Here is a 14,419-nt window from a genome sequence, read left to right on the forward strand (position 1 = left end):
TTTGTTAGGGAAGGCCCTGATGGCTCGTGTCTGGTACTGAGCTAGACTAGAGGTTTACCTGTTTGTTAGGGGAAGGTCCTGATGGCTCGTGTCTGGTACTGAGCTAGACTAGAGGTTTACCTGTTTGTTAGGGAAGGCCCTGATGGCTCGTGTCTGGTACTGAGCTAGACTAGAGGTTTACCTGTTTGTTAGGGAAGGCCCTGATGCCTCGTGTCTGGTACTGAGCTAGACTAGAGGTTTACCTGTTTGTTAGGGAAGGCCCTGATGCCTCGTGTCTGGTACTGAGCTAGACTAGAGGTTTACCTGTTTGTTAGGGAAGGCCCTGATGCCTCGTGTCTGGTACTGAGCTAGACTAGAGGTTTACCTGTTTGTTAGGGAAGGCCCTGATGCCTCGTGTCTGGTACTGAGCTAGACTAGAGGTTTACCTGTTTGTTAGGGAAGGCCCTGATGGCTCGTGTCTGGTATTTCAGACTGGACTCTCTCCTCTGCTGGACATAACCCATATTCCTCAGGTCCCAGACCAACACCCTCCTCCCTGCTGTCCCCACTATCAGCCGTTCTCCAGCCACAGAGAGGGTGTACACCTTCGTTAAAAGAGACAAAGACACGAGAACAGTCTTAAAATGTGTGTATCACAATCAATTTCTCTCAATGTCCATATGCCAGTAAGTATGTCCATTCTCACCAAAAAAAACAGACTATACATTTATGAACTTGAAATCAGAATTGAAAAATGAGGTCAATGTGTGCTTTGGTCTTTATGAACTTAGACATATAAACGCTTGCTCAGGAATGTTTCATACAGAGTTTTGATAGCTCTACCTTTTCGGGCTGTGTGAAGGTGCCAGCGTTACAGGGGGTCCTGGGGTCCCACAGCCTGACTGACCTGTCCCAGCTACCCGTTACCATGACGTTGACCTCGGGACAGTATTCCACACAGCGAATGGGGGCATCGTGTGTCCCAACTATTGTATCTACACAACGGGAGAAAATATGAACCGTTAAAAACCACTGTTTATCTAATAGAAACAGGAAGCACATAATTCAGCGGTGACATATTGACAGGCACACCTTGATCTGTATTCAAGTCGTGGGTTTTCAACTGCGTGTCCAATCCTCCGCTCCAGGCATGTGTAGGGTCCTACAAGAGAAGAGATTTCTGACTCAAACATATTCCTTGACCAGGGGAGGGGCCACACCATTTTGACTACATTTTACATTCTTTGTAGAAATGTACTTTAACAATATTGTCATGTTTCTTCTTCTTGGTGTGTGTGGAAAAGTAGACAATTCTGAATTTAAAATTGATTAACTGATTACTATGGAATGCTTATGACAACAAACAAAAACACTTGTTTACATAGAAAGCACAATCCAACACCGGTGCCAGGTGTGAATATTTGATCCTCATGGAGTTTCCTCCCACATCGTAGAGCCGGACAGTACAGTCCCAAGAGGACACTAGAAGGAACTGGCCTGTACTGGGGCTAAACTTAACAGCAGAGATACTGTCCTCTGGTCCCTGGTTCAGTTTGTACTCGTTCGAGCCAGTCATCTGCAGGGAGAGAACAGATACCACAGCTATTAGGTCATACTGGGATTCTGTAGGAGCTTTGCTGCAGAGTAGTTCACCCCTGAAGTAGATGGAGAAATCCCGGATGTAACGTTCTCTTGAAAACCATAACATGATCAGGTATGAAGCTTAGCTTGCTAGCTGACATACTTGTTAGCTAAGCTGCCATACTTGTGTTAGCGAAATAAACAAACCAAACCAACATGTAACGCAACATGACCTGTAAAGTTTGATACGCGAGAACGTTACTGTCCTGGAAATTCAATTACATGAATTGGGTGTGCTGAAAATCTAGCAAGTTAGCAAGCTAGTTGGGTGGGTAGGTAGGCTAGCTAATGTGATTAACTAGCTAGCATACGTAACTGGCTAGCTAGTTGATCCGCAGTAGCTAGCCAACTTGGTCTCAACTACATGCACATTGGCTAACGTTAGCTAATCAGCGGTTTTCTATCGGGTAACATTGGCTAACGTTAGCTAATCAGCAGTTTTCTATCGGGTAACATTGTCTAACGTTAGCTAATCAGCGGTTTTCTATCGGGTAACATTGGCTAACGTTAGCTAATCAGCGGTTTTCTATCGGGTAACATCGTCTAACGTTAACTACTAATATTAGCTAACTAGCAAGCGTGGATGGTGAAAGCAGGCCAAATCTCGCTGGCTGGCTAGCCGTTTGCAAGCTAATTCGCCATCTATAGATTGATAATGGGTTAGCTAGATTTTGTCAATCAATTAGATTTTTTTAACTCACCGTTCTTGGTTTGAGCTGAAGTACCTCCTTGGGTATAAAATTGGAAAAAATAACTCGTCGTTTATCTTATAGACTAATATGTTCGCTTCCTCGTCCCTCTGCACTGTACACACTCCGCAGCAGCGTTGCTACACGAGTGGATTGATTGGTCAGAACGAATAACCAACTTTCCCGCCTTGTTCGTGATTCTTTGAAAGTTCTCTTCCGTTGTCGAGTACATGGGTCATGTGATATGGGACATACTTCAAATGACAGTATCTAAAACCCGTTTGACAACTCCGTTGTCGAGTACATGGGTCATGTGATATGGGACATACTTCAAATGACAGTATCTAAAACCCGTTTGACAACTCCGTTGTCGAGTACATGGGTCATGTGATATGGGACATATTTCAAATGACAGTATATAAAACCTTTTAAAAGTATTGTTAAATAAATGTTAACTATTTGGTTGTAATATCATCATCACCTCTTGAAGAACATAGTCAGACCTACAAATGTCAGATTATTCCATTGCGCAAATGTTGTTCTATCGTTAATTAAAGGTATACAGCAAGTAACTGCTTGCTTTTCACAATCAGTAAGCATTAATAATCATGTACTTTTAGATACGTAGGGTAGCCTCACGATATCTCTCAATATTGGCCGCCATTAATTTGATATTTAAGATATATAAAATAAAAGTGAACTATACCTGACAAGTGTGAGTGGTTTAGGTTCATTTTGTGGGCTCTGTCTGTCAAGCAGAGATGTCTTTGGGATTATTTTTCAGTCATATCCAATACCAGGAGTGTCAAATTCCAGTCTTTGAATGACGCTGTGTCTTCAGTGCATGTATGTATTACAATTATACACTTCAACAGTGTTTACCAATCTTGGTCCTGGGATATCAATGGTTACACATGATTTAACGAGTTAAAGGCTGATTTGTAATTCATATATACAGAAATAGATCTTTTTTTAAACAGTACACTACACTTCCTATGCATCGTGTAAATACTCTAACACCGGTTCATCTCAATAACCAATTTCCTTCATCTGCATTGATAAACACAGGATAGGTGGAGTATTTCATCAAATTAGACTTAATTTCAACCAGTGGAGAATGTCAAATGCTTTATTGAAAGAATTTCATTATCCAAATATTATAATTGTAATATTTTGAATATAAGTTCAATCTTTACTTCAATGCACATCTGATGTGCAGTATAAAAACAGAGGAAGCGAGAGGTGGCGAGGGAGGTGTAAAAGAGAGAGGGAGGGAAAGAGGTAAGAACAGAGGAGCGGGGAAGGCAGCATATGATTAATGAATCACAGTGCTACCCTAATATTCTCTCAGTTCATCACAATTACATAAGTGTCTCTCGTCGGCCCGAGGGTTATCTTAAGAGCGGGTGAAGTGGCGATGACGGGACTGGGGGTTGGCATCCTCATATCAAATCATACCTGCAGACGAGAGACAGATGGAATTAGCATGTTTAAGTCTTAAAAAATATATATATTTATATATTCTAACACTGTCAGTCATCATAATCATCAGGAGGTGAAATGCAAAACTGACCTGGGATCATTAACTCTGGGACTACTACATCTCTGTCTGTATTTCAATGTAAAGCATCTCTTTAATAATACTTCCTGTATAATATAAACTGACCTGGGATCATTAACTCTGGGACTACTACATCTCTGTCTGTATTTCAATGTAAAGCATCTCTTTCATAATACTTCCCTGTTGGCCTGACCAAGTGACCTCTCACCTCTGAATATGCTGTGCCCTCTCTGTCAGCCAGATCAGATGTGGGAGGGGTTCACCGACACAGCTGATATAACCTAGAGGATTTAGGGAAAAGAGGGATGAAGTGAAGGAGAGTGTTATTGAGAAAATAAGGTAGTTAAAGCCACAGTGTTCAACAGGAATCTGTGTGTGGCCTCACCTGGTGTCCACACCACACGAAGTGGCTGCAGAGTACTTTATGCTGAGAAACATGCCCAGACACACGAGGACAAACAACATAGCGTAGTTATAGAAATAATGAAGTGTCTTACTATTCTCCATGGTTGGCCCTCTTGCCCTTTCTTTGAAGGTGGAAGGAGCCACAGTTATACACCTGAGCCTGCTTACTGCACAACACAATCCATCAATCAGATTGATACATGAGTGTGTAGGTGTGTGTTATAGGGTGTCTAATTGTTCCAAATTGTTTCAATACGGGTGACTTAAAATAGCCTGTTTTGTTTTTGTACAGACATCAAACCCTTACCTAAACAGCACCCTCACCTAAACAGCACCCTCACCTAAACAGCACCCTCACCTGAACAGCACCTCACCTGAACAGCACCTCACCTGAACAGCACCCTCACCTGAACAGCACCCTCACCTGAACAGCACCTCACCTGAACAGCACCCTCACCTGAACAGCACCCTCACCTGAACAGCACCTCACCTGAACAGCACCTCACCTGAACAGCACCCTCACCTGAACAGCACCCTCACCTGAACAGCACCCTCACCTAAACAGCACCTCACCTGAATAGCACCCTCACCTGAACAGCACCCTCACCTGAACAGCACCTCACCTGAACAGCACCCTCACCTGAACAGCACCTCACCTGAACAGCACCCTCACCTGAACAGCACCTCACCTGAACAGCACCCTCACCTGAACAGCACCTCACCTGAACAGCACCCTCACCTGAACAGCACCCTCACCTGAACAGCACCTCACCTGAGAAGTAGAAATCAAAGGGAGAGAAACTGAGAATTGAATAACTGCATTTGACAAAGTTAAGTAAATGAAAGAATACTCTTATTGCAATGTGAATGGCTCTTAAAAGAGCCTTTGGTTGTGCATAGTGTAGTCTATGGTGTTGCCAGGGAACAGCACCCTCTTCGAAGAAGTAGGAGGTGAACATCTCCCGCACATGGATTGCCTCTCTTGCTGCGTTATTTGACCCCATCCTTGAAACATCCTGCAGAGCAGCAGACTTCTCCTCTGGCACGCGGCGGCGAGCTGCAGATCCCCTCCTGGTCCTCGTGTCCATCCTCATGAAGTTATGCAGGACACAGGTAGCCTTCACACACCTGAATTCCTCCAGGAGACAGTCCCAGATGACCCTGGTCACCCAACCTTGCAGTGCCCTACACGGTAACTGCAGGCAATCGTTTTGAAGGAATCTCCAGTTACAAGGTATCTGTAGGAATTTAGAAGATAATGTCATTATTAGACATTAACATCACCAGGTCATTGTGGATTACTAAAGTAGAATATCGCTTATAACAAATCATGATAACATTGGATAGATGCATGTACACACACATGTGCATGTGACAATAGCAGGATCATATCAAGGATAGCATCACAAATGAATACAGAAATACCACTTGATGAAGAGTTGATGATTTGAATCAGCTGGAAAAAACAAAAATGTGCACCCCTTTGAGTCCCCAGGACACGGACTGAGAACCACAGCTCTCTGTATCTGAGGACAGAAAACCTCACAAGAAACAGACTTGATTATACTCAAATTAGACCGCACTGAATATTATGTTACTATTATCTCCGTCCTCACTTCCAGGGACAGGAACTACACAAAAGTACCTGCCCTGTCCAGAATAGCCTCCTCTCTCACTTTGACAGTTGGGGCAGCTATCACCTACCTCCATAGCTGTTAGCTAGCTACCTACAAATGCATTTAGAGTTGTTTTTACAGTGATAAATACATCAAGATAGCTAGATAATATGAAGTTAGGTAGCTGGTGATATTTAATTCACTTAGCTAGCTATCTATACAGTATGTAAAGTTGGCTAGATAGCTAGCTAGCCATGTTAGCAGCTCATTTGAGTAAGCCTGCACTGTAGCTAGTTAGCTAATAATACATCGTTTTAAAAAAAGTTTTTTTTTAACATTTTCTAAATATATTTACCTACTTGAATAGGTTCTCCCAGCCATGTGGACGATTAGAAACAGGGCAGCAAAGTTTGTTTATCACCAGAGCGTTTTAGAGCATATTATTATTTACCAATTTAATATCTAGACCTTCATACAAACTTGCTATGCTGGATTCTTGACCCACATTCAAACCGTGCTGCTATATGCTGCCCACAAACGAGCCTCTCTCTGCGGCCGAACCGGAACACCGTAATGTACCGCTTGCTAGTGAAAACGAGCCGTAATAACGGGTTATGTTTACTTTGCAAGATACCGGTAGAAACTTTGTACAGTTGGCTAAACATATAGTGGTAAGTAAACCTAGTGTCATTTGTTTCTCCAACCAATGTAGGCCTACCTAACGAAGTTAGCTAACATGATCCCAATTTCAATATTGTTTTTAAGAGTGTTTAATTAGGATTTCTGCTGACAGACAGGCTACATTGACTGATTGATGGACTACGTAAAATTGGCTAGCTAGCTAATAACATCATGTCAATTTGTTTTATTTAATTTAATCTTTATTTAACTAGGAAAGTCAGTTAAGAACAAATTCTTATTTACAACGAAGACCTACCAAAAGACAAAAGGCCTCCTGCTGGGACCGGGCTGGGATTAAAAATAAATTAAATAAAAATATAGGACAAAACACACATCGCGACAAGAGAGACAACACTCCTTAAAGAGAGACCTAAGACAACAATATAGCACAGCAGCAACACATGACAACAACATGGTAGCAGCACAACATGGTACAAACATTACGGGGCACAGACAACCGCACAAAGGTCAAGAAGGTAGAGACAACAATACACCACGCAAAGCAGCCACAACTGTCAGTAGGAGTGTCCACGATTGAGTCTTTGAATGAAGAGATGGAGATAAAACTGTCCAGTTTGAGTGTTTGTTGCAGCTCGTTCCAGTCGCTAGCTGCAGCGAACTGAAAAGAGGAGCGACCCAGGGATGTGTGTGTGCTTTGGGGACCTTTAACAGAATGTAACATTAACAAAATGAACCTTTAACAGAATGTGACTGGCAGAACGGGTGTTAACAAGCAAACTTTCAGGGGATAAACTAGATGGCTATATCCAAATATTGTTTGATTTGCTTGCCATCTATAGCGGTGATGACAGTAGTCCGACAACTTTACTAGGACGAGGACTTGCCGATGTTAAACTCTTCCCAAAAACCTAATCTCGGATGAAGCAAACTAAATTCTGTTGTTTGCTAGCTACAGGTCAAATGGATAGGTGTCTTCACCCATCTTAAATGACATGATCATTGATGTTTACTGATCACGAAAAGCATGCAGTTACTTGCTCTATGATAGAGAGCGAAATGTGCGCAGTTGTTTTGTATGGAATAATCGGGAAGTGTGCAGTTCTGACTATCCTCAATAGGTGATGATATTAAAACCAAATAGTTATAACATGTATTTCACAATCCTTTAAAAATGCCCCCCCCCCCCCCCCCCAACAGCCAAATCGAACGTATTGTGACGTTTCGTTTAAAACGACCTATATGTTCATTTTCCCATCAGGGATGTTTGCGTCAAACTGACTTTTTGCCAGATGATATTGATTGGAAAGGAGCATCAAGCTAATCACCTTGCACATTCACCATCCTGTGAAGTTCATCATCATTTATTTAATCTGCAGCCTAATAAACTGCATGCTTTCCTGAGTCAAAATGGGAGGACCACACTGCATATTACGTGACTCCCAAGTTTACTTCGATATAATGGTTATTATATCAATATTTACGCATAAAGGCATTTCCACCGCTATTTCTCATCATAATTAATTTTACCGACACAAAAAGATCCCACCGTGTCGAACGAACACATTTTCTGTCGGCATTTATACAATTTTACCGGCATTTCATGTTTGCATCAGCCGGTTCGTAACATTTGTCATGCGTCAGGTAAATCATCCAGCATTGAAGTACCATTTTCTCACGTTTGCGACGTTCGTTATGAAATGTGTAGCTCATAAACACTGTATTGTTTCATGATAGGACAGGACTGAATGACGTGACCTACCGCTATAGCCTTATTTTAGGCTATACTCTTAGAAAAAACAGGTTCTGCATAGAACCATATAGGGATATATGGCACCGCTTAAGGTTCTATATAGAACCGAAATTGGTTACAGAATCCTATATGGAATCCCATTTAGAACACTATATGGAACCCAAGGGTTCTATATGGAACCAATTTTGGTTAAGTGAAGAAGAACCCCTGCGGGGAGGCCATGCAGTATATGAAGCGAGCAATAGAACCCTTTTTGTTTCGATCCAGAACGTTTTTTTCCCTAAGAATCTAGAGAATAAAAAACACTGGGAGGCAGTGGAAGGATATGTACACATTTTTGTGTAAGGTTATTCATGATCCGGTGTGTTGTAATAAAATAGGCCTATGGCACAGCCTAATAATGGCAATATAAATAGTTTGTAATTTAATGAATTAGACTACAAAAGGGCTATCTGGCAATCATTCTATTCAATTTTATTATAAAAATTGTACAAAGGTAAAGCGTGCATGCTGCTCCCGGGATAACATAGAGGCGTAGGGAAAGTCATTGATCCAGGGACAGGAATCCGTAGCCGGAAATTCTCTTTGAAGTAGAACGGCATCCCAACCAGAGTTTGTGTGGATGATGCGTGAGCCGTGTTCACCGCTTCTATCTCCGCAGAAAGCAGACGTTTCCACTTGTTCCTCCGATTCTGGAACCAAGTTTTCACCTGTATCTCTGTCAACTGGAGACTGGAGGCGAGACTAGCTCGTTCTGTACTGCTAAGGTAACGTTTCATGTCAAACGTCGATTCTAGTTGGTAAACCTGACTCCGTGAGAATACGGTCCGAGACTTCTTTCTGGATGAGTTGGATGTTTTGTCGTCGTCAATATTACCCGTTTCTTCTGAAATAGCAGGTGATGTTTGGTTGTAGTGTCTCTCGTCACCTTCTTTATAATCGTGAAAAAGTTGATGTCTCTTCACCATCTCTTGCCCCAGAATTAGTCTGTTTTTGTCACCTAAAATAGTGCAAAACACGGTAATCAATCCAAATGTTTATAATAAAAAACTTTGTTTATCTTGTTAATGTTAAAAACACAGCATCATTTAAAATCAATCAAGTAACTTTTTTTCTTCTTCCATCAAGCAGTTTAAAATAATATTTTTTATCAGTAGCCGAAAAATCTCGAATAGACTAATAAACAAATAAATAAAACAAATGCCTGTCATTCTTTATCATCATATCTTACATATTCAATAGTAATAATAATAGTAATAGGTTTAATATAATGTCTCATTGTTATCAGAATAACAATCAAGTAGGCTACCAAAAATAAAACACAATTTATAAAGCATTTTCACTTACTTAGAGAAGAAAGTGTGAGCTCATTGAGGTCATTGCGTGGTTTCTTTTCTCCGGGTAAAGGGTAGAAGTCTGTAGAATCCTCCCCACCGCTGAATCCTTCTGAAGACACTGAGCGCATGCGTTGTCTCTGCAGCAGCAGCCCCGCGTCGGAACTAGAATTACAACTGTCCTTGTGCGCGTCCTCGGACCCAGTTCCAAGAATTGACTGAATAGTAAAATTGGAAACTGATGTAAATGATCCTTTACTGCCACTGTCTTCAGATTTCTTCATTCTGATAAACATGTAGAACCTTTAACTTCAGGCAATAAATGTGGAATCCGTTGGATATTTTTTTTGAGAAGCGGGTTTGTTCTCCTTCTGCAAAGTTATGTCTGAATTCCCGGAGTACCATCACTCCCATACAACATTCAGTTACTTTGTTTGCGCGTAGGTAGGATTCTCATGGACCAATCACAAGCTGGGAAGAGACCCGGTCATTTTAAACCGTGTTGGAGAGAGACACACGCACCAAAAGCTCTCCCCAACCCAACTCAGTCAGCAACAAACGAATGATATGCACACCTGACGTTTGCCCAAAGTTCCAGTGTCAATATTTGAATATTACAAATGAAAATGGCCTTCAAGATCACATGTTGTAGCCATATTGCTCTATTTGCAATGTCCACTGTTTCGTGCTGTATTATAGCCACTAATTGGAGATCAATTATTGTTTGTTTACAAATTAGTGAGCTGATTTCGTTGTGCTTATTCCTTACAGAGATGTGAAACCAAGCCTTAATACTCTCAGACGGATTCTAAAAAGGGCAATGTAGGCCTAGTTTCTGTTTGAAAATTGGCCTTTGGCGATTTCCCCATTCTGTTCTTGAAAATACCAGAATAAATTAAATGGGATTTATTTTGTGAAGACATCTCTTAATCTTTAGGCCTATCTATACATAGCCTATGGGCCAAATTCAAGAAATTATTGAAATATGTGTTTTGATATCAGTAATGTTGACATCATTTATTGTTTGGTCCAGAGTCATATTCCACTGAGCACACACTGGCTGAATCAACGTTGTTTCCACGCCATTTCAACGAAATGACGTTGAACCGACGTGGAATAGACGTATGTGCCCAGTAGGATATCTCTGGGATGAGTCTTTCACTGACAATAGAGAAATATAATTAGCTAAAAAAAATCTATTATATTCCATTATTTTATTCATTAAATGCGTGCTATGCTTTTGGTGTCTGTAAGTTAAAAGCCTTCAAATTGTCTTGATGAATTCCAAATCCCTTCAAATGAATGACATATAAAATGTTTCCCCAAAGGAGCGCTATGTTTAACTCTAAAATTAATCTAATGCAAGGACTGAACATACTATATTTGATAGGAAACATACATCCAACGTATAAGTCCCACGTTTTATTAAAGGTATAGATGAAAAACATTTATGCACATTTCTAAATACACTCGGTGTAGTCGGGAACGTATATCACGATTTATTCAGAATGTAAAAAATAAAATAAAAAGTCTCCTTGTTTTGGCCATTTGGTGAAACTCGTATCAGGGATTTTTTTTTTTTATTACATTTCTCATTGACAGCAAGTAAAAGTCTGCGATAACATTGTGAGACGTTTGATTTTCCATACATAAGAACATGTGATTTGTCCTCACTGTTTGCGATATAAAACGATATAGGTCCAAGTAGTAGTTATTTTTCATCTGTGAGCCACATACCGTGTACGTGAAGCGAACAGTAGAACTATTACACATAAAACGGCTGTACATGATGAAATATTAACTTTACTTCGGATTGGTTCTCATCTCATACAAAACATCGATGTAATTCATTGTAAAATGACGTAGGGTACAGGGAGACATAGACCTATATGTGTTTACATCCTGTTTAAAAAAACACATTCAAACACCCATCAGTTAAATCAAAACCAAATGTTCAGATTACATTGGACGCACAACAATTTAATATGAAATTATTTGAATAGGAGGAAATATTTCAGTTTTGGACATGGGAATAATAATAATAATAATAAATAGAACATGTCATAATATACCTGTACAATATACAAAGCCTTTTTACCTTTCCAACACCAACTATTTTCATAGATTGTTTAAAAATAGGCCTAATATGTTTCTTATACATAAGTTACAATACAGTAATATCAACACAATATATGAGTCTTTCAAATTGGTCTCAGCAGCGGCACGGATGTGACTAGGGGATGTGAATAGTACATTTGATGAGGGAACGTTAGTAGAGACTGACTGACTGACGCGTCTCCAGCGCTCCCAGTTTCTGAGCCGGTGTTCTCATGGTATAATATGGGTACGCGGACTATCCTCTGGGCCGCGGCGTGGCTCAGATTGACCGCTTCGAGTTCCGCGGCCAACTGTCGTTTCCACTTATTCCTCCTGTTCTGGAACCAGATTTTCACCTGGGTCTCCGTGAGGTGTAGGGATGCCGCCAGGCCTGCCCGTTCCGAGCTACTGAGGTACCGTTTCATATCGAACGTTGATTCCAACCGAAATACCTGACTCCTTGAAAAGACTGTGCGCGTTTTCTTTTTCCGACACGTTTTTTTATCCGAGTTGTCGTCTTTAATTTTCCTCCAGTCATCCACCAACTCTCTTTCCTTCTTCGGTTCGTCCCCATCACTCTCCTCCAGAACGAGATCATCAGTACTTGTGTTTTTGTCGTCCTCTTTGTCGTCTGGGTCGGGTGATTTTCGCAGCAGCTCCGGTGTCTCTCGGTCCTCGCCTGTTGATGGCGTGTCTCTCGCGATGGCCTTCTCAAACCCTACACGAAATAAACGACAATGTTTATCATTCATTGAAAACATTAATGCAACCATAAAATAAACATAAATTACTTTTTTTTAACCACTATATTTATTATTTCGATTAAACTCATCCAAGTAAATGTTCCATAATGACCCGAATCGCCTGGTGAGTCAAATTGAGGCAGTAGGCCTAATTCTTGGGAGACATTTTGCAATATTCGATTGAAGATTCATGACAATATGAAGGTTATTTTAGACACAGTTCACCTGTACATTTACTCATCATTAGTCTGAATATCATTCCAACTGAGGAGTATTGCGAATAGCCAGTATTATAGCAACATCATTAATTGGAAAATATGTTGTAGCCTTATTTAATCCGTTATAACCAAAACATTGAGGTATTCTAATGTGCAACATGTATAAAGAGAAGCGATTGAATGTCTACTATGAATGTACCTCCAGTCCTGTAGAGATGATGTCCCGACGTGCCGAGCGCGTAGGGATACCACCACGCCGACGTTCGTTCCAAATAGTGCGCCGATAATCCAAATCTCTGGGCTGGGATGTCAAAACTAGGAAAAGTTAAATCACCGATCCGGGAGAGAGAGAAGCCTCCTTCAAATAGTCCTTTGGTGGTGGCAAGCAGCGTGTTCGGGTTGGAAGGTTTACTGTCGAAGTTGAGCAGGTTCTTGATAGAGAAAGGTGAGTCTTTAGCGGGCGGACGGGTCTCCTGTGACGTCTCTGCCATCGCTTGGGAATGTTTATTGTCCATTTGAAAGACTCACAGCAAACAAACGTCAAGAGAAATAGTAGAAGATATTGTCGGTTTATTCCGGTTACCCGAGCGTGGCGTTTCAGTCAAATATAGGCCTATTTTTTTGACCGTTAGAATGCTTTGAGAATAAATAAAATTAAATACAAATTTAAGTGTGAAAATGTATGCACTCACTACTGTAAATCACTCTGGATAAGATCGTCTGCTAAATGACTCGAATGTAAAAGTAAAATGTAGCATAAATCTTCATGCAGGTCTGTCCTGGAATGATCGCAGCAATGATAAATGGCACAATGATCAATGCGTCAGACTTGCACCGCATTCTACTAACGATTACATACAAATGTTAAATGCGCGCAGTCCTGGACGATTGGGCACGTAGGCTACAATGGCAAATGGGATTTGAGATGAAACTGGGAGCAGTGGAAGGGAGGGGACAGGGGGACAATAATAGGTGGAGTAGGCCTTCGGGGAAGAAGAGAAGTCCAGAGGAAGGGAGGGGGCTGGAGCAGGGTAATAGGTAGGGTAGGCCTGCTATGCGGGATCCTTGGGACGTCCACCATTGACATTTAAAATGGTTAGTGTAGGGCTTAAGTATAGGGTTTAGGGTAGGGCTTAAGTATAGGGTTTAGGGTAGGAACGTCCCAAGGATCTATTTTTGCACTGACCGACAAGTCCACCCAGACTGTGTGCCCTCCCCTCCTGAATGGAACGTGCGTGTTTTTAGCCATTTAATCCAATTAGAAAGCACCATGGAAGTAGATGGGTTATGTACTCAAACCGTTACTAACAATTACTTACGGTCAAACAGGCATTTAATAAGTAAACACATTTCCAAATGGGTTGTAATGACAGGTCTACTCCTCTGCAGTGCATGTACAACATCAACAGGGTGAAACTGTAAGTCATTACTGATGGGTGAATAGGGGCCTTTTTAATAGATGCTGACAGTTAATTAAACACTAAATGGGCTGATTTTACCTGTATAAATCACCTTTTGGTGCCACATGCTGTCTGAATGATGACATTGAGGTGCACATTTTAACGTTTTTATTTATCTTTCAAGTCTAATATAAATGATTTATGTCAGAGATGTATATACACGTATTAACCAGGGATTTGTTTAGTGAGTTTTATCCCCGTTTAATGAAGCCAAACTTCTGGTATGAACAAACAAACTAAAATACTTGTGTATACTATGTCATGCAACAACAGACGTTTCACTC

The 14,419-nt window shown here is 41.0% G+C and overlaps 3 protein-coding genes and 1 long non-coding RNA gene across 4 annotated transcripts; all 4 read right to left on the reverse strand.

Annotated features, from left to right (window-relative positions):
• Positions 1-134: 134 nt before the first annotated feature.
• On the reverse strand, positions 135-2,505 carry LOC129845839 (mitotic checkpoint protein BUB3-like). The gene is made up of 5 exons (XM_055913762.1): positions 2,322-2,505; positions 1,361-1,555; positions 1,072-1,141; positions 823-974; positions 135-584 (listed from the first exon to the last, which is right to left on the reverse strand). Exons 2-5 carry the CDS (start codon positions 1,553-1,555, stop codon positions 414-416), a joined length of 588 nt encoding a protein of 195 aa, XP_055769737.1. The 5' UTR covers positions 2,322-2,505; the 3' UTR covers positions 135-413.
• A 919-nt stretch (positions 2,506-3,424) lies between these two features.
• LOC129845841 (uncharacterized) lies at positions 3,425-7,698 on the reverse strand. Its single transcript, XR_008758126.1, has 2 exons — positions 4,079-7,698; positions 3,425-3,767 (listed from the first exon to the last, which is right to left on the reverse strand). It is a non-coding gene; the product is annotated as an uncharacterized LOC129845841 (long non-coding RNA).
• Positions 7,699-7,817: 119 nt separating this feature from the next.
• On the reverse strand, positions 7,818-11,469 carry LOC129845843 (homeobox protein HMX2-like). Its single transcript, XM_055913764.1, has 2 exons — positions 9,631-11,469; positions 7,818-9,283 (listed from the first exon to the last, which is right to left on the reverse strand). Exons 1-2 carry the CDS (start codon positions 9,911-9,913, stop codon positions 8,748-8,750), a joined length of 819 nt encoding a protein of 272 aa, XP_055769739.1. The 5' UTR covers positions 9,914-11,469; the 3' UTR covers positions 7,818-8,747.
• A 107-nt stretch (positions 11,470-11,576) lies between these two features.
• Positions 11,577-13,727, reverse strand: LOC129845842 (homeobox protein HMX3-like). The gene is made up of 2 exons (XM_055913763.1): positions 12,875-13,727; positions 11,577-12,432 (listed from the first exon to the last, which is right to left on the reverse strand). The coding sequence occupies exons 1-2, from the start codon at positions 13,188-13,190 to the stop codon at positions 11,819-11,821; spliced, it is 930 nt and encodes a 309-aa protein (XP_055769738.1). The 5' UTR covers positions 13,191-13,727; the 3' UTR covers positions 11,577-11,818.
• Between the last annotated feature and the right edge of the window lie 692 nt (positions 13,728-14,419).

This window comes from Salvelinus fontinalis, unplaced genomic scaffold (assembly GCF_029448725.1).
Source record: "Salvelinus fontinalis isolate EN_2023a unplaced genomic scaffold, ASM2944872v1 scaffold_0379, whole genome shotgun sequence".
NCBI classification, from domain to species: Eukaryota; Metazoa; Chordata; class Actinopteri; order Salmoniformes; family Salmonidae; genus Salvelinus; species Salvelinus fontinalis.

Bases quoted from the DNA above. Each gene is read 5' to 3' on its own strand.
- LOC129845839 (XM_055913762.1), bottom strand. From the start codon at position 1,555: ATGACTGGCTCGAACGAGTACAAACTGAACCAGGGACCAGAGGACAGT. The intron at 1,142-1,360 runs GTAAACAAGTGT...CTTCTCTTGTAG, and splicing joins TGTTGGATTGTGCTTTCTAT to GACCCTACACATGCCTGGAG. The intron at 975-1,071 runs GTGTGCCTGTCA...CCCGTTGTGTAG, and splicing joins CGACTTGAATACAGATCAAG to ATACAATAGTTGGGACACAC.
- LOC129845843 (XM_055913764.1), bottom strand. From the start codon at position 9,913: ATGTTTATCAGAATGAAGAAATCTGAAGACAGTGGCAGTAAAGGATCA. The intron at 9,284-9,630 runs GTAAGTGAAAAT...GCACTATTTTAG, and splicing joins GCTCACACTTTCTTCTCTAA to GTGACAAAAACAGACTAATT.
- LOC129845842 (XM_055913763.1), bottom strand. From the start codon at position 13,190: ATGGACAATAAACATTCCCAAGCGATGGCAGAGACGTCACAGGAGACC. The intron at 12,433-12,874 runs GTACATTCATAG...TATTTCGTGTAG, and splicing joins TCATCTCTACAGGACTGGAG to GGTTTGAGAAGGCCATCGCG.